The 19994-nt window shown below is 44.7% G+C and overlaps 1 protein-coding gene and 1 long non-coding RNA gene across 2 annotated transcripts in view; one reads left to right on the forward strand and one right to left on the reverse strand.

The window, feature by feature from the left end:
* LOC108350688 (uncharacterized) overlaps positions 1-2314 on the forward strand; it is an 82157-nt gene extending 79843 nt beyond the window's left edge. The window contains exon 3 of the long non-coding RNA XR_015686442.1: positions 1890-2314. This is a non-coding gene — a long non-coding RNA (uncharacterized LOC108350688). The remainder of the gene's footprint in view (positions 1-1889) is intronic.
* Plxna4 (plexin A4) overlaps positions 1-19994 on the reverse strand; it is a 457443-nt gene that overhangs the window by 92852 nt on the left and 344597 nt on the right. Inside the window, 1 exon segment of the mRNA NM_001107852.3 lies at positions 11290-11390. Within this exon segment, the coding sequence (NP_001101322.2) occupies positions 11290-11390 (101 nt within the window).

Genomic DNA, 19994 nt, shown 5'->3' on the forward strand with positions numbered 1-19994 from the left:
TCAGATGCTCTTGCTGATTTTATTTCCTTCTTCAGGGTTGGCGCTCCTCTATCACGCTTAGCTTTGGAAAAGGCAGCCATCTCAAAAAAAAAAAAAAAAAAAAAAAAAAAAAAAAAACAACAACAACAACAAAAAAAAAAAAAACCAAAAAACAAAAAACAAAACAAAAGAACAAAACCCAAAACCTTGAGTCAACTTAAATTCCCCTCACTCCCTTCAATTTACATGGAGAGTTGTACAGTGGAGACTACATTCCTTCATAGTCTCTGACACCCCGCACCCCTTTCAGCAAACCTCACTTCTTCCCATATATGTGTATAGTACATAATACATATTGTATTGTTTATGTAATTCCATGGATTTCCACCCCTTTACCTGTCCAGTTCCATCTTGATCTACAGAGTAGCTTTAGTTCTTTCGTACCCACAATCCCTCTGTCCTGACCCAAGCAGATATGAATTATCTCTTTATTTCCATAGCACCCTGGAGTTTCCCACAGTCTAGAACTTTTTATGTTTTATGATAATTATTGAAATAAAAGTAGCCCATTCCTGCCAAGTAGGAGCTTCTCAAGAGAAGACATGGTGTCTGCTGTCTTTTGGAATCCCCCTCACGGATTCTAGCAATGGAGAAAAGAGAGTGCAGGCAGGCGAGAGAGGGGGGTGCAGGAGAAAGCAGAGAGGATACAAGAAATAGAGGGTAGTAGCTAACAGCATCAGAACTCCATCTCTGTGGCATTGGGGAACTACTACGTAAGGTTTCTGTCACTGTTTAATGCCCTGTGTTGTACAAAGTGTACCAAGTCACAGGCGCACCACATCCAGGGTGGCCTTGGCTTTTAACAGTCTACTGACTAGGGTTTGAGAGAAAGCTGCACAGAAAACCAGGCTCTGTGTCCGAATGTATACATCCCTATGTTCACAGCATGAAGGTATCTGAGCTCAGAGAAGAATATTTAACCCAAGCCAGATAAATCTTACAAATACAGAGCTGTGTCCAATGTCCAGGATTTGGATGCACTGCAATATGGATTATATCGTGAAGCACAGGCGGGCGAGGTGCTCCAGAGGGACAGGCTGAGATGAGGTGGAACTATCTAGAAATCACCACTGCATGGCTAGTCTCTTTGGGCTGAAGAGAAAAGACTGTTGTTAGCAGCTGTTGAGGGAGGTCTAGGCAGAATGACAAAAGGAAACAGTAACTTGGGATGGGGAATAGTATGTGGAGAGACACAGGAGGACTTCCTTCAGGAAAGACAGCTGTGGGGGTAGAGTAAGACAGGAAAGGAGAAGAGGTACTGGGGTACCCCTGGTGGCTTGTGGATCAACTGAGTCCTAGAGGAAGCTGTGGTTCTCCCAGTTGGAGGAAAAAAAGACATGTTAGCCAAAGCTGGAGGCCTGGCCTCCAAGTGCAGAACTGGAGATGAGAGTTTAGCTAACTAAGGGGAAAGCACTAAAGGTGGCACCTGAAGCTGACTTGGAAGGAAGATGGGAAAATAAAGGGGGATTAAGCAGGAGGCAGACCAAAAGTCACCCCATCTCTCTGTAATGCAATCATGACCACTAGTTACTGTGTACTTACACTGTAATAAGGTTTTACATTCTATACCATTTAAGTTTCCTGTGTTCAGCCCATCTTAGAGCTCAGAATACCATAGAAGAGGATGAGCAAGTCACTTCTTCATCCAGGTCAGAGCTAATCTGAGTCCATATCAAGCCCAGACAAACTTAGAGTCTCTATTCCTTACAACTGTGCTAAGATTCTAGAAGCTTCCAGGCTAAGAAGTAAGGGAGTAGACCCCTGTGCAGACTAAACCATGTTCCTTACCTTAATGCTTCTCTTACATCCCTAAGGCTCTTTAAACATTTCCTCTCCACCATTTCTTTTAGGCTCACCAGAAAGCACCTGACTTTCATGGATACTTGTTGGACAAACCTGAAATTGCTGGGATGAATTCAAGAGGCCTCCAAAGCAGGAGAGAAAGGTCAGAAATGCATCTGGGAGTCGCCACAGATTTCTTGGGCTGCTGGAGCAAACCACTGGCCACAAGAGTGTCTGCCTCTAAGTCTTGGAAGTTAATTTACCAGCTCCTCGGCAAGGACTCCATTACCTTCAGCCATTAGGCTAATGTTATGGACTTTTGCAGAGTGTCTGAACTGACATTGCTATTAATAGTGTTATTACGCCCATTAGCAGCAGACCCAGAGAACTGGTATGGCTTCAATTATTCACTGACTCACCAACTTTGAAGTTCTTGTTTTCAAGACGAATCAGTAGGTCTGAAAAAATATCTTTGATTAAATTATAAAGAGTGTGTGTGTATTGAGGTGGGGGATAAAGCTGCTTCCTGGCCAAACATCACCAGAAGTCACTTAATAGAATAGATGGGCTTCATCTCTCTCCCAGGTTGGGGGAAGTGACACTGGTAGTTAAACAGGGACAAGTCTGACCTGTGTTGTTTGCTGCTACCCAGATTCCCAGGGCTGCATCTTGCTCCAGTTCTAGAAAGTACTGTATACACAAAACCATGCATAATTTATAGCTTCAAGCATCAGGGCTAAATGCTTAACCTCTTGACGCCTTAGTCTTTTCTTCTAGAAAATGGGAGCAAAATAGTAGCAAACAGCTAGGGGTTCCTGAAGATGTCATAAGGTAAGAGTGCAGTAAGCAGTTATAAGAAGAGATGTCAACAAGTGTGAGCTGGTATTGTTAGCCCATCACTTCCCTAAGTCCTCGTTCCATGGCTCCAAACTACAGCTGATACAGAACGTTTCATCATTTCATTGTGCACATCAAAGGGAGAAGGGAAGGCTGAGGCAGTGTTCCTTACAATGAAGGTGGAGGGAGAGGCTCAGAGGCCAGGAAGACCAGGAGAGAGAAAGCATGCTATGGGTTGTTTTCTTAATAGCTGTCAAAGCATATTGAGAACTCAGCTCTCTCTCAGTGGAAAGTTAAGCTTAAGGTCAGAACCAGGGGTGTTTTGACATTTCTACCATCCTGCATGGTTCACGAGGGTGGAGGCTACAAATGTCTAAAAGCACAGACAACTGACCTTAAATGTGATGGGATAATGGCAGGGAAGGTCCCAGGCTTCTGATGTCTTGTGGGGTTCGTCAAGGTAATAGCCCTTGGCTCTTTGAGGACTGTGGTTTTCTAGTGACTCAGACCAGAGTTAAAATGTGAAAGGGCTTCATTTCTGTTCTTACAGGAGTTCCTGAGTCAGTTCCCACCAAGGGCTCCAGTATGTGGGAAGGCAGTACTCTCCATTCTTTAGGAGAGGCATCAAGGTCTCGCTTCATCTGTTTTCCATGTAGAGGAAGTTGTGCTTATGCAGACTCACAAAATACATGCTTTGCAACTGAGTTTTCAGGCATCTGTCTCTGTCATTCCCAAAGTTGCCTCTGTCCCAAATACAGATGAGCAGGTGACCAGCAGGCCCCAAGGAGACCCATCTCCCCTTACCTCCGAGTTAAGGTCTTCCTTACTAAGTAGTCTTTGCTCCTGTTTTCATTCTACCTCCTGTGCACTGGGCCCTTACAGCCATAGACCAGAGGATCTAACAGCTCTAGGGAGAAAGGCCCCAGGCCTCTGGAAGGGGTTATTATTCAAGCCAGTGGCTCCAATGAGATTATCCTCTCTAATGAAGCAGTTACCTCCGCCCTCCCCTAAGCCTGAACTTTCACTGCTGGAGAATTCCCAGCCAAGTGGAAAATTAGAAGGGAAAGGAATGGAGAAAGGAAGGGGGTGAGTGAGAGGGAAGGAGAGTGGGGGTGATTACGTTTAGTAGAAATTAATTCCTAAACACACAGAAAAATATTAGCTTCCAGTGCTGCTGGCCAAGCAAAAAGATTTCAGCATGGAAACCAGGTTCTCTGATCGGCTGGCTCAGGTACGCCTCCCAGCTGGGCAGATCCTAACTCAACTGTCTCCTCAGACTCTTCTGTGTGGGCCCACTGGGCTCAGAACCAGATAGAAACACTATCTTCAAGTCAGATGGTCTTCAACCCTTGGCACTATGGTTTGATCTTGGCCTATGCTTGAATTGAATCATTAGAAGTCCCATGCTTAGATCATAATGAAACAGAAGACAAAGAGGAGGAGGGGGAAGAAGGAGGGGAAGAGGAAGAAGAGGAAAAAGAAGAGGAGAAGGGAGAAGAGGAGGTGGAGGAGGAATAGGAAGAAAAAGAGTAAGTTGGGTGGTCTTCCAGAAGAATATTGCTTGGGTCTTCAAAGTCTCCTATGAATTCATGTGTTAAAGCTTTGTTTCCTGGTCTATGGTTCTATCAGAAAGTGGAAGGACAGCTAGGAGATAGGGCCCATTAGAATGAGGCCAGGATATGGGGGGAAAGCCTTGAAGAGGACATGAGACCAGGACCTTTCTTTCTTTCTTTTTTTTTTCTTTTCCTTTTTGCGAAGCTGGGGACCGAACCCAGGGCCTTGCGCTTGCTAGGCAAGCACTCTACCACTGAGCTAAATCCCCAACCCCGACCAGGACCTTTCTTATGCTTCCCAGTTGCCACATGTTCTCTACTACATGTTCCCACCATGGCATCCTGTGCTGTCACAGACACAATGTAACAGAACCAAGCAAATAGGAAAGACCAGGTGGATAGTAAGCTGGACTTGACAGATGAGGAGCCGAGGGTAGGAGGAAGATCCAGAGAAGGCAAAGACACATCCTGGTAGATCTACTTTATTTCCAACACAGTCTGTGCTGAGGAAAACATTGCCTTTTACTTGAGACACACTGCAACAGTGACTCTGATTAACTCTGATCAGCTTTGTGATGTAGTTTATCCAAGGTCCTGGTGTTTTCAGGTCCTTAGTGTCATAAGGTACAACAGGCTTGCTACAGGGAAACAGTTTGCTCTGCACGTTCATGCTGCTCCTTTGTACAAGCACCAGTGTGTGTGTGTGTGTGTGTGTGTGTGTGTGTGTGTGTGTGTGTGTGTGTGTGTATAAATTTAAGCCTTAGAATCAGCCCTGCTCTTTGGAATATCTCCAGATAGCCAGGATGTTAGACTGGTAAACTAACCATAAAGCTATATGTACATGTGCTATATGCTTGTATATTCATGTTTGCACATGTATGTAGGTAGATGTACATATACATGCATGTACATATAAACACAAAGGCAATGTGGACAAAGGATGTCTCTTTTGATTACTAAACTCCCTTATATTTTGAGACAAGGACCCATCACTGAGTGGGAATTTTACTGATTTGGCTAGGTTGACTAGCCAGTGGGCCCCAGGGATCCCCAGTCTTTACTTCCCCAAAGCTGGGATTGCAGAAACCTATGGACATAGTTGGCTTTTTATGTAAGTGCAAGGGATCTAGGTTCAGGTTCTCAAGCTTGCATGACAAGAATGTTATATGGCATGACAAGACTAAGCCATCTCCTGAGCCTCTGACTTATATGAAAAGGTGGCATTGTCTACTTGTCCTTACATTATGAAGCACCTATTAAACTTGAGAATACACACACACACACACACACACACACACACACACACACACACACACACAAGGTGTCAAGGGTTTAAATCAGTCTGGAGCTAGTAAGCCATGGGGAAGAGGTTGGATGTACTAGTACTAAGTTTCAGACTTTCCTCCGGAAAGATTATCTAATAACGTTTGATAAAGAGTCAATCAAAACAAGTATGCTGGCAGAAGCAGAGCCTATCATTCCTCATGCTTCTGAAAGCCTTTGGCCAGCAGTCCTAGAAGATACCTAGACATAGGTTAGTGGTAAGGGAGTAGGTTAAGAAATTAAGAAAAAAGACAAGTCTCTGGGATCTGCTGACAAGAAGCAAGGAACAACTCATATCTTAGAGTCAAAACTTCTTAGAAGGTGACCAGAGATCTTGCTTTGGGAACAAACTACTCTGTACTTTCCCAGATGGCCTGTGTGCAGGCAGTCTAAATGCATGATCAGTGGTGAAGCTTCTCTAAGGAGGGAAGGTGTGCTTTCTTGTAATGGTTGGCCCAAGCACTCCAATCCTGAGAAAGGAAAGAGAAGAAGGGACTCTAGGAAGGAGACCCTGGGGTCCAACCCCAGCCCCTAGTGACAAGGTCACAGTCATCATAGTTATAGCTGAGAAGTGGCTTACTACCCATCCCATCCCTTGGCTTTGACAGCGTGGTTGTAAGATGGCTCCTCTCATGAACATTCAGACCTTAGGAAAGGAATCTGGACCGCTTTGTCTACAGATAGCTTCTTAGATTTTTACTATCCTTCTATCTTCCTTTCTATTCTCTCCCTCCTGTTTGGCCAAAACACTACAGGAAAGAAGAAATAAATCCCTGTGCTACCCACTTGGGGAGGGATGGGGCTTCTCCTCACAGAGGCAATCTCCAGGACATGAAGAGGAGATGCTGTGTAAGTCTGCAAATGATCTTCCCGATGGTGGTGCCCACGAGTCTTCCAAGGAAGAGTAGCGCCTGGGCCAATCAATGAGCTGAGTCTTCCACAGGCGGTGGGATCCTGTTACCTACCTAGACTAAGATAGGCTTCTTTGTCTGGGAATGGTGCCAAGGCAAGGGAAGATGGGAGGGGGCTCAGGGCCTGCCAAGCCTGGAGGGTGTGTTCCAGGCCCAGGACAGGAGACATCTGTGATGGGACAAAGACAGACCAGGCTCGGATGGTTTTATTCCCTTTGGCCCAGATCAGAACAGGTGGGCTCGTACTCAGAGGAAAGCCCTGGGAATGCAGGCAGAAAACTGCAGGCTGAATAAATAGGCAGCTTTGTGTTTGCTGTCCTTGCTATTAGGAAGACAGGCCTGGAGACTGGGCCGGGGCTGCAGAAGAATTCAATGTAGAGACTTCTCCTTACCCCCTGGACTGGCAGGTATGCACTTTGCCACATTTACTAGTGCAGGATGGAAAGCAGAAAGAAAGAAATGATTGCATCATCTCTTCAGCATGTTCAGCCCATAGCCCCCCCCCACCCCCCGTGATATCCTTGCTACAAAAGCTCTTTCAGTGACATGGGCCACCTGTTTGCAGAGGCTCTGTCCTCAGGCTTCTTGTTCTGTTGGCTTCTTTTCTATAGCTCCCTCCCACCCCCCGCTCACACACACACCCTCCCTCCCTACCACAGGAAAGGTTGTCAAAAATGACTATGAACACAAACAGACTCCAACTCACACTCAGAAGGTCCTGTTTTGTTCTTTGCCATGGAGTTCATGAAGACCAAGCTTGCTGGGGCACACGGCAAGGGACACTATCAGTTAGCATAGAGTCTTGCCCAGTGAGGAAGCCTGACAAATATGCTGATTCCTATACCCCATCATTGCATCAAAAACCTGGTCTCCAAGAAGCTACAGGGCAGAAACAATATAACAATAATTTTGCATCCCAAGCCTAGCACTGTGTCTAGCATAGAATGTGTAGGACTAGTTTCAGAAGTGTGTGTGTGTGTGTGTGTGTGTGTGTGTGTGTGTGTGTGTGTGTGTTCACAGTACTTTAGGGAATGCTGAGGCTACCCATTCCTAGCAGAGCCTCTCAGGACCAATATCCCTAGACTTGTTCCCACACTAACTCTGTTCACTGTTCACACCTACCTCTCCTTTCTCCCCTTTTCATGTCTTTTTTGTTGTCTCTAAATCATGTATGTTCGTGATGTGCTCACTGAAAAGGACAAGGCAGTGTGGGGCAGGAGGAACAACTTCTGTGTTTAATTTGAATCAAGACCCATAGGTAGTACTGAGGGAGGGAGGCAGTGTTGTCTACTTGGGCTACCCGAGTTTACGTATGTTGAAGTTTTTCAGACAGAACACTTCGATCTGTCCATTTGATTCCATACAAGTTTAGAACTGTGTCAATGAAAGGCATCTTAGAGAACCAAGGACCTGCCCTTGCCATTTGCCCTAACACTTGGGAGCTAATTTTGGTCATTAACTCTGGGAGGGCAGGGAAGTGACTGCTGAGTAGTTCAGTGATTGGTAGATAGTCTGGGCTGGTGGAACTCATGAGTTGTGTCCTACCAAGAAGTTACAAGACCCCTGGGCACAGCTCCAACGTCCCTGCAGGTCTGGCATCATCACCCATACACCTCACTACTATCCATCTCATCCTTGGGTTAGCACCATAAGCCATGACTCTCCCTCCTTGCAAATGTAGACACCAAATGTCTTCCATACAGTGCTATGGCCAAACTTCAGTATTTGCAGATTCCCTATTTCAAATTCAGCTAACTGCTAACAGTTATTAGTGCCCCCCAAGCTTGTCTTCATGGCATTTTTGAGGTTTCTCATGACCAAATGCAGTGTAGGGAATGACTCAAGTCACATGTTCCCAGCTAGAGTAGAAAGAGGTGACATTCTGCCTTGTTGTTTCAGTAATTGCATTATAAATGAGGATCCTTTGAAGCCTATTTAATACCATATTTTGGGGGGGGTTTTGTAGTTGTCCGACTTTGAAGGATTTACTGCCCAGTATTCCTAAGCACATCAAGGCCAAGGTATGACACAGAGAAGGTGAGTATGTGTATGTTACTGAAGCTTCATTCAACCAGTTGTAAAGGCACATGCAGAAGGATATGAGGAAGAGGTGGAGGCAGGAAGATCATGAGAACTTCATCCAGGTATGAAGTTATAGTTCTGTTGGTCATGAGTTGACCATTAATGAATTAATAATATTTATTGAGAAAGATATCTTAATACAGATGTCCAACAAATTAAGGTTATGTATCAATTCATTCGTTAAAAACGTGACCAGTGGTTTCAGGGGCCTGACCCTCCATTCCTTTTAGAGGCAGTGGTTTGCTAATTTGCTAATTCATTAACAGTTCTTTTTTCTTTTTTGTTAATAGTTCTTTTTATAGAATACCACTACTAAACATAATGCAAATCAGCTGTACTCAATCTCACAAGTGTAGAAAACAGGAGAACTAGACTGCACTGATTTCAGTAATCATTACAAGATCCCATGTCATAGCCACGTAGTAGCTCTCACTGTGGCTCCTTGGGCAAAGAGAGGCCCCAGAAGCAGCAGTTGAGTGTTGGTTGGCACACAAGACAACCCTTGTACAGCCACTGCTCTTAGGAAGGTTTGACATCTGGTATGCAGACTGGGGTGAGATTTGATGCCAGACTGAAGGAGGTAAGGGGGGAACAGCAGGAACATCTGCCAGCCAAGAAAAGACAGCTTGAAGGTGTGACACCTTCAGGGACTCAAGCACACCATTCAAGGACCATCTAGAAAATCACTGGAGTCTACCAGAGCCCAGTAGGAAGGATACTCGTGAGCTCTCGGTTGTTGCTGTAGCCTATGAGATCTTTAACTACTCTACCAGGGTTCTACTAAGCACAAAGCCTCTGACCCAAGTGGTTGGGCCCATCAATTCTCCTGTAGCCCAGTGAAGTAGACAAACCATGCATCCTCTTTCCAGGCCACAGAAATAGTCCTGGGGAGATTTGCATATGAATTCTGTGTCAGACACTGCAGTCATGTCCATGACTGTTTCCATTCTGACATGCTGAGATGAGCTGCTGCTTTTCCTATGAGATAGCCTGCTTTATGAATGACCCTGACTATTTTTTGGCTTTAGTTTACCCTTGTTTTCTGCCACAGGGGTCAAGTACCATGTCATAAAAGAGGAAGCTGAGGCCATTGAAGTACTGTATGGCATTTTTTTTCTTCTCAGACCTGCTTAACCCAGCTGTGGTGGTGAATTCTCACTGAGATCAGTGCCATATGGGGGCTGGAATAGCATCATGACACAAACTAACAGGGACACAGACACCTGTGTTTTGGTCCTGAAGGATTTTGGGGAGGGGCCAGCTTTTCTGATCGCCCTGAAGTGACACTCATACCACGCTGTAGCTACTAAGCATGCTCCACCAATCAGTAAGCTAGGTGGCATCCAAGTCCCCAAGGAAGGCATTAAGGTAAGGCATTAATTCCTTTTCTGAGAGATCCTACTATACAGGACAAAGAAACGAACCCCTTTCTTTCTTACAAGGTAGTATGAGGGAACTCTTCTGGTTTGACAGGAGCTGGTATGCATTCTAAATGTGCCTCTCCACTTTCCTTTGTGGGGGGCAATCCTGGGTTCCATCACACTATTACTGGATGACCTTGATGTACACTTGAGCACAGCTTCCAACCTATCTTAGAGTTGGGTGCCTTTCAGCATGATTTGATGGTTCTCAATTTCTTTCTGCTAAAATACCCCTAACATTTCAGGCCTTCCCTTAAGAGACACAAAGCCTCATTATGTCCCACACCCAGAAATAGGGAAGTTGACTGTTCTCTTGGAGAGACTTATGAGAAATTAGGAGGGTGTTTTTAACTGTCAGAATCTAGAGAATATTTCCTGTCTTTGGAAGAGGAAAGAGACAGATCCCACCTTCAATTTCTGATAGTTTAAAATGACTGAAAATTACAATAAATGTCATTGGTCCCAAGAAATTCAGGTTGTTAATGCGAAGACTAAGATCTTACTTTATAATGTGTGTATCTAGTTCAGAGAATAACAGATTTCAGGTGGCCACAGGAATCAACCATAGCTAAAGTGAGATAAATTCTATTCAAATGGGGTGTAACTCTGGTGGGTATTAGGAAGAACAAAGATCTGGGACTGGAGAGATGCATCAGTTGGTAACTGTTCTTCCAGAGCACCCAGATTCAATTCCTAGTATTCACAGCGCAGTTCACAAACATCTGTAACTCTAGTCCTGGGGGATCTGAACTATTCTCTGGACCCTAGGGCACCAAGCATACTTGTAGTGCACAGACATGCATGCAGGCCAAATAGCAATACACATAAGAGAAAAATTAATTACAATTTAAAAATGATCTTCACCTCTCTCCTATTTCCTGGCTAGTTGTCTGCATCTCTCAATTCAATCTTCAAGGTACTATTTATTTCCACTTTACTATGACTGCCTTCTCCCCTCTTCTAGAGAATAAATGGGGTCCCCACAAAATGGACATACAAGGAGACAAAGTACTGTTGTGATGTGTAGGGGTGCTCTGCAAACTGAAGTTAGACAAGTCCAGGAGTCTGTCTCCCTGTAGTTCTTCAGGGTGTCACTGCCAGGGTAACTGCCATATTCTGACCTGTCACTGTTCCATGGTGCCATTGCCATCTATGTCTTAGTGGAACTGGGCAAGGAAAGTGAACCCAGAAAGCACAGAAGAGTGATAAAACTTGCAGAGGGTGGAAGGAAGGAAGGAAGAGGATGAGAGGAATGCACACAGGGTGAGAGGAAGGACAGAGAGGAGGTTGTGAGCCCCTGGGAGGAAGCAGGAGGCGGGGGCAGTAGCCAATGGTACTCACGTGTTGTGGAGCACACACCAGCCACAATGGGGGTCACCTGAGCCAAGACACTCGCCACAGCTCCGATATTGCCCACAGGACTCCACAGGAACTCTAGTAAGCTAGAACAGCACACGGAAGACCAAGCAGTCAGTCACCAGTCTTCAGAACACCTGATGGGTCACAGCTAAAGTTGCCATTCTAAGTACAATCGTATTACCCAAGATAGCAGAGGAGCATGGGGGAGCTTAGGGTCCCAGCACAGAGGGACTTTGAGTGGCCATATTGGAGTAGGTAACTGCATAGCATTCTGAGGATACAAATATTAGGTCCTAAGATGTATTGGGAAATGAGGCCACATTGACTTTGTATAAAATACCATAAAATAGACTTACACACTACACTTTTAAGTTTTCCTATGACCCACACTCCCACAGATTTCTGCAAATACCCAGTCCATTACATATTTGTTTCCTACCAAAGCAATAAGGCCGATTGTTCATTCTTTCTCCATCTTGTTTTACTTTCTCTCACCTCCCTTCCATTAGGTCTCAGCACTTTTATTTTTTTCCAGAGAGTACTTAGCCCCCACCTAGCACTTCTCTCCTCTTCCTCCTCACTGTTTAACAAGGTGCTGGATCTACCCCGTGGCTGTCTTCTGCCTTCCCCTGCTTCGTACTGTTGACCAACTCACTCCAAAAATTGATTTCACTGTGGTTCTTTTAAAGATCAGCCTTGCTGTTTTCCCCCTACCCACACCCTTTTTGTGATTTGAGGCTTCCTCTCCAGCCCAGAGACTTTACATCCCCTTCCAACGGCAGCTTGTTAACATAAAATGTTCCACATGACATTTTCACTTAGCTCAAATGCCTCTATTTCCTGCATGCACTTAAATACCGTTTGAATTTCTTTGTTCTCCAAGGCAGCCTTGATGTCGCCTTACATGATGCCCAAGTCCCAGCAACGTAGTAGGTATTTAAAGAGGACGCTCATGATCAGATGGAATTTTTATTTTCTTTTTTATAACCTTGGTTTTTATTTTCCATTTTGCTAGTTACTTCTTTTTAAAAAAAAGTTAAATTTTTTTCATTTGTGGATATTTTATATTATCTACTTTTTATCCCACAGAGGGCTTCTTGCCTAGTCTTTTAGCTAGAGCCAGGACAACTAGCTATGGTCACCCTCAGAACCAGCACAATAAGTTGTCCGTGCTGACACTGGCTGAACCGTCTGTGCTCATGAGGGAGTACAGAGGCTGTTTTTCCCCTGCTATTCCATAAAGCATCTGTGCTCTACAATTATGTCCACTTGGCAGGGGCTACTTGTAACTCATGCACAGTCGAACTGGCACCAGAGCCTGCTCAATTAGTCTCCACACTCTTTTGGAATTAATTAATAATTAATTCCAAGTCCCACCACGGTCTCCTTTCCCTTAATTTCCTCATTTCCTTTATCTATCTTTTTGTAGCTGTCTTCTCTCATTCTTGCAGCTTTGCCCTTGGCCTTTGTGGCTTGCTCTTAATGACTTGGCTTTGCATTTGGATTTTTCTATATTTTTTTCACATTTATTTATTTGTGTGTATGTGCATGTTCACGCCTGCGCACTTGCACACACATTTTTCATGCACGCAGGTGAGGGACAAAGATCAACCTGCAGGATTCATTTTCTCTTTCCACCTTGTGGATTCTGGGACTAGAACACTGGCGAGCAGGCTTAGTGGCAAGCCCCAGTATCCACTAAGCCACCTCTCCTGCCCCTGGAATTTTACCTTAATTTCTGTCATTGACCAGGTGATTTCCCCATGACTGCAATGCCTTTATAATTAAGTTTGCTGACCAGATTTTGTGATTTACACTGCTGGCTCCACAGGCAACTAGGAATTTAGCTTATTCCTGCTGCCTCTTTAATTTTTCTGTCCCTCCTTTAGCAAATACCTCCTAGTCACGTAAACACAGGCATAAATAGTGCCCGACCCAGAGGATCCTGACTCCTAGGAATTTAGGAGTAGGAATGAGATTCACGAGCTATTTTCAATATTTCCAAAAAACCTACTGGAAATTGGACTGTTGCTGTTTTACGTGGTTATGCATACTCATGTGCGTCCCGTATTAAAATAGGAAATATATTATTACTTAATAAATGCAGTTTGTTTAGTAGACAGAATCTTTCAAAATGTGACTCCCTGAGGGAAGAAATAATAAAAAGGGCTATAGATGGTGAAAGTTGGGAACCATAAGCACATAATCATGTTTTCATGGGTTCCAGCTGCCTGTCTGGCACTCCATATTTTGCATGGGCTTAAAGGAAAAAAAAATATCATGACTCGTTCAAGCAAAAGCATTTTCTTGGTCTAAACTTAATTAACACTCTCCCTAGCTTCTCATATCGACCTGTTTGGTAATCTGTCTTGCATGGAATATACTCTGGAATTCCAGGGCTAACCCTGGGATTTCAGGGTGAACGCTAAGGTATGCCTTGCAGTTCTGGAGTATACCTTGAGATGATGGGGTGTCTTCTGGGATTCTGGAATGTTAGCTTGGATTCTGAGGTGTACCCGAGAGAGTCCTAGGGTACGCCCCAGCACTGTAGGGCTCACCTTAGAGTTCTGAACTTTCCCCTGGGATTCCAGGGTGTTTGTGTTTTCTGGAGTTCTGGGGTATGCCACTTTGAGTAGGGGGCCAACCACTGAGTAAGTCAGATACCTCAGAAACTTTTGCATTCTAAAAATAGCTTGTAACTGGTGTTTAATAATGTCAATAGCCCAGAATTATAAAATCCTTCCTCCCTTGATTTTAAACAGCTGCCGTTTTCTGTTTAGTTGGAAAGGATGTTGGAGCCTACCAGGGGAGTTTCAAAGCATCCTTGGCAATTACTAGCGATGAGTCTCTACTGTCTCTGAGACTTATTTTCCTTGTCCTGAAGCATGGAGCTAAACCCCACTCCCAACACTCCTATTCCTGAAGCATAGGACCATGAAATGGATTTGGTCTGGGGTCTGGCACTTACAGGCGATGTTTAAGATTTCCACAGGCTTCCCTGGAAGCATTCCATCCCCTGTTGTTCAGTACACTGACACCTTCCCAAGTCACAGAGGATCACAAAGCCTTTCTAGAACTGGAGAGCTACACTGGGAGTAAACAGACCTGCAAGACTTGTTCCTCCTTCGTCCTTTCATTGTGCCATTTCCTCTTGGAGTGTGACATCAGCCCCTAAGCCATTCACCAGCCCACACTTCAGATAGGGCTCTGAAGTTACCTGAGCATCCCGGACTAATTCAGAAACCTATTTTGGCTTCCAAGTACGCTCCATGCTGTTCTTCGACTTCAACTAAACATCTATATGGGGCCAGCCCCACATCTAATCTCCGAGAGTTTAAAAGCTAGGTCTTAGCTACTGCTTTGCTCCCATTGCTCCAGATGAACTTGAATAATTCTTTCTGGGTCCCTATTCAATCATCTATAAAATAAGCAATGATATGAGTTCATTCTAGAATTCCTTTTGGATCTGATGTTCCAGCTGCTTCTAAGTGTCCAGACAAAGCCTCACCCAAGGCAGTCAGTTCTCTTTTGTGGACATGTGTAAACACGATATTGGGTATGGTCAAGAAAACACACCCTGAAGATCTGGGAGTCTAAAGTTCTCCCTTTGAAAGGCCAGAGATCTTTACCTTCCTTCCAGCTTGTTCCCCAGACATCGTGTCATTTTTATTACCTGCTCGTGAGGTTGTTCTAAACATTCCCCAGTCTTTCAAAGCATAGATGCTAAAATTAAGGGGGCCACAATGGAATTCTCCACTAGACAAGAGAAAATAGTTGTCATTCAAGGGATTGATGTCATCTCTCTCCCCTTTGCAGGACCTCCCCAGGGAAGGGCAGGGACCAAGGATTCTCAGAAGTCTCACTCTCCAGTAACTTTCTCTATGGCATGGCCTAACACTGCCACTGTGGCTCCTGCTTCTCTAGCTATAGCATTGCTTTCCTGTGGACAATTCTAGAACATGTCAGAAGTTTTCCTGACACTTTTAGAATCACTTTTGCAAACTGGAATAAGTACAGCCATTTATCTCGGTTACAAAATGCATACAGGAAAGTCCTGGGTTCCCTTTTACCTCTTGCTAGTATGTTGCAAAGGTGGCCAGATGGCTTCTCAGCCACCTTGCCCCTATGAGTTCTCTCTCTCCCCAGTATCTGGATTCACTACCTACACTGGACACCAAACAAAGCTGCCTCTCCATCCCCCACCTCAGTTCCTCTCCTGACCCTGGAACACGAACCACTCCAGATGCAGAGCCACACGATTAATTAAAAGCACCACACGCTGATTAAAGTCTTAAGCTACAGTGCCAGGCATGCTAATTAACCGAGTGAGGGAATTTAGACCACAGGAAGAGGTGAAAAAGAAGTGTGTGTGTTGAGGGGCTGACTTCTGTTGGGGAGAACAAATCAGATGACAGTGTGACCTAAGCTATCATAATGATAGATGGTGTCAGAAAACACAGAAGATTGAGGTCCCTCCCCTGGCCACTAGACTCCAGGAGAGGTTGTTGATTGATGTGGCTACAATGTAGCCTTTAGTGTTTCCAGAAAGTGAGCCCCACCCCTTTTCAGGACCACCCCCACTATAGCAGAGGGGAATGTAGCTCCTAGAACATGAGTGGGGTGGGATCTGCATAGAACTGTCTTGGTACGCTGTCCCTAGGCTGTGAGCAATTGCTCAAAAACAGATTTCCCACGTAAGATAGTGACTTCACTACCAAGTACATAGTCAAAAGATGAGAAAGTTGGGCCTCAAAGACATATTTGCACATTCATGTTCATAGAATTATTCAAAATAGTTAAAAATGGAACGTACCCAGAGGATGAAGAAAATGTGGTCTGTACACACACTGAATGGTATACAGCCTTCAAAGGGAAGGAAGACAGGTTGGGGCACACACTCTGGAAGCTGGGGCCGGAGAAGTAAGAGGCTAGCCGGAACTACATAGAGAGATCTTATCTCAAGAAGCCAAAAAAGGAGGGAGGGAAGGAGAGAGGGAAGAGGGGTAAGAAATTCTAGATAAACTTTAAGAACAATATTTTACATAAAATAGGTAAGACATAAACGGAAAGCCACCACAACACACATGAGACTGCTAGAGAGTCACAGTGAGAAGTTAGAATAGTGGCCACCAGGGACTGAAAGTAAGAAGGGAGGAGTAAATTGCTATTGAATGGGTACAGAGGTTCAGTTTAGAAAGACAAAACTGTTTTCGAAATGGCTACACCATTTATATATGCCCTGATGCCCATGAGGACCCAGAAACAGTTAAGTAGCTAATTTCATGCTATATCTATTTTACAGTCATTATTAAGATGCTGTAGAAATGGTCTTGAGTGGATGTTGGCCAAGGTCTCACCTTCAGCAGAGAAGAGTTGACATGAGAACACTTGCCCAGCTCCCAGGTCTGGGGCATGCATCCATGCTCCGTGCTCATGAAATAGTCTGAGATATTTTGGTAAATAGACCCACTCTTTTCAGCTCCTCAGATTAATCTTCCTTGGACAAGGATGGTTTGGAGATAACCATCTCCTATCATTTGTTTCCTGATTTGAAAAGATAATCTCACAGCCTGTCTATCCAGAAGGTCCCTTTTCTCCATACTCTTCAAGAGGTGCAGAATTCAAATGTTTGACTTGATGGTGAGTAGTCTCTGACTTGACAGATTTGTTTGTTCTATTTTAAAGTTTGTTTATGTGCCTGTATGAGTTTGTGCTCACTGTGTGTACACAGGTATTCTCTGAGGCTAGGAGATGGCGCTGAGTACCCCGGAACGAGAATTCAGCAGTTGTGAGCTCTCTAGTCTGGTTTTGGGAACTGAACTTGCATTCTCTACAGGGACAGTATACCTTCTTAACCTCTGTTGCATTTCTTCAGCCCAATCCCTGAATTCAGATCATTACCCTTCTGCCCATTTATGACCTGTGGACTGTTCCCTATCCTCCCTTCCCTGTACTTTGTGTCTTTTGATTGCTTTCTTGCAAAGAACACTTCTTTTCTTTATCCCTTTCCAACTAAAGTTAGCTTCCTTAAATAATATAGTATACCCTGGCTTGGTCTTAGACTATGTTAAAGAGTATCATCATTTACTTTTATTTGTATGTACATATATATGTGCATATGTGTGCATATTCAGACATGCATGTGTTCATGTGTGCATATGTGAAAACTAGACTATCATTTCTCAGAGCATTTCAACGTTGTGTTTTTGAAGATGAGTATCTTACTGGCCCGGAGCTCACCAAGTAGACTAAGCTGGCTAACTATCCAGGGATCCAATATGACTGGATGTCTCATGTGGCTAGGCATCTAATACATGTTTTCAAGCCAAGAACTTTGCTGATTGAGCTAAGCCCCATCCCTACTTTGATCAACAGAATCCTCATCATCGTCATCATCGCTGTCATTATCACCTTCCTTACCTCACTAGTCTCATGACCAGAGCCCACTGATTTACACAACAGCAGTCTAGGCTGGAAGCTGATGAGAGACAGAACAGAGCAGAGGGCCCATCCCAGCTCCCAAGACCTGGCCGTGGTCGTCCTAAGTTTCTGAATTGGCCAAGTTTACTCCATTCTTACAGGAAGAAAGAGAGCATTCCCTAGTCACTAGAGGAATTGGTATGGTCTCATGAGGCCTGGCTCGTGGTGGTCAACCCCTGCCAGTTTTCCCTTTTCCAAGATGCCTTTCTCTGGCAGTTGGGCTCTACCCTGCCTGTTGCAGCTCTCATTCATCCCAAAGGGTGCCTGCTTCTCCACAGATTCCATGCAGAAACACTCCTTCTCTACTGTGCACAGTCTCTGTGTGCATCTCTCATTTGTTTAAGCATTTGACATCCTGGTCGAAGTGTGAGTTATTACTCCATCTCTACTCTTATAATTGGATGCTAATGCCACAGTGGCTACACTGAGCCTGATGGCTGGAGTTAATTTAAATGTCCAAAAGGCTTCCTAAGTACCCAATTTCCTTCAAAATTGTCACACAGAAAAAGAAAGAAAAGAAAGGAAGGAAAAAAGAGGCAAGAAGACCCATTAAGAAACTCGAAGAAGCTCCTGGGGAGCTGTCAAGCTGCACAGATGTGGCACTTGGTGCCATTCTTCATGCTGTCCCCCTGTCTCCTGGTCCTATGCAAGGGAAGTGGAGCTGAAGAAAGTCGCTCCTTCTAGGAGCGAGTTAGCTGAATAACGCACATACATCTCAGTGGCATGGTATTGGAGAGCTTTCAGAGTCTCCTCTTGGGCCTTTCTTTTTTTGTGACCTGTGGCTACATTTCCAGGTTTGTTTCTTCTGACTTGGGGTCATGAAAGGAATTCATAGAGTTCCTGGAAGCCCATCATAGCCAAGACTGTCACCTATGGTTGAATTCCCCTCAAGTACCTGGAACCATTAAACTCACCACTCTTCTTAGAGGTGGGGAGCTTTCTAACTTGGCTGCTTAGTAAGAGAGACAGATGTCAGGAGACTGGTCCCAAGTAATTATGGACTATACTTTGCACCTCCGTTTACCTATGTTGGCCTTTTAGGATCGCCCTTACTGTTACCTCATGGAGAACAAGGAGGTAGAATGTACTTTTCCCGCCTTTCACACTGGGCATGGCTTCAAGACTTGGCTGGATCAATGAGATGGTCATGACCACAGGACCAGTACATGCCTGAGATTTGCTCATGGATTCGACTTTGCCCTTCTGTGCTTATGGCATCTCTGCAAGAAAAATGTCCTAAGTCCTTGTTTCCTCTTGGGCATTAAAGAATCTGTATGAACCAAGATCAGAACTCCATCAGCAGCCAGATGTCAGGCTAGCTTGAAGCACTACCCAGTGAGACAAGTGTATGGCATGGCTCTATAAGTGAGTATAAGGATACATGTCTACGATGTGCTGCTAAGTTCTGTGTTAGCCTAGTAATATACACTGTTGTGGCAATAGCTGGATAAGACATAGGTGCTTAGAAGAGAGTTGCAGAAGGCACAAAGGCCTTGTGAGAGATAGGAAGGAAGGAAGGAAAGAAGGAAGGAAAGAAGGAAGGAAGATGGAGGAGAGATAGGTTTTCATATGTAAGCCTCTTTCAATCCTGGGCATCAAAGTCAAACCCACAGTTAGGTTAGTGGTAGTAAGTGCATATTCAGAGGTTTGTCACAACTTCAACATAGCTCAGTGGATCCTTTCATGTCCTTCTGTGTTCGTCATACTTTCTTAGGTCTATGTGACAAAATACCCCCTCACCCCACCCCACGCCCCCCCCAAAAAAAACTCTGGAAAGAGCCCAGCTCTCTAGATTGGCCCACCAGACTGACTTCCTGGTGTCCTAGCCTTGGGAAGAAGTTTTCTTTGAGCCTTTTGAATTCTAATTATCCCTGGAGCTTATGGCAAATGCAGCAAGTACAGCGAATGCATCAGGACATGTGCTTCAGTAGGTCAACGTAGCCTCCTCCTGCCTGCAGGTCGGAGTTCTGAGGTCAAGGTCATTAATATTTAGGTTAGCATAGTAACTCCAGACAGGAAGCTTAGAAGGCTCAGAGCTGAGCCTCAGTCTGCTCTGGATGCATTGCTGACCTTGGATGAAGCCTCCTCCCCTGCCACCAGGCTTCAGAGGATCTGCTTCAGATAGGTGGATAAGTCGTGCTGTCTCTGAGTACCGGTCACAAAATCCTAATACAAATGGTTCAGGAAGCATTCTGCGATGCGAAGTA

Source organism: Rattus norvegicus, chromosome 4 (assembly GCF_021556685.1).
Source record: "Rattus norvegicus strain SHRSP/BbbUtx chromosome 4, alternate assembly SHRSP_T2T, whole genome shotgun sequence".
NCBI classification, from domain to species: Eukaryota; Metazoa; Chordata; class Mammalia; order Rodentia; family Muridae; genus Rattus; species Rattus norvegicus.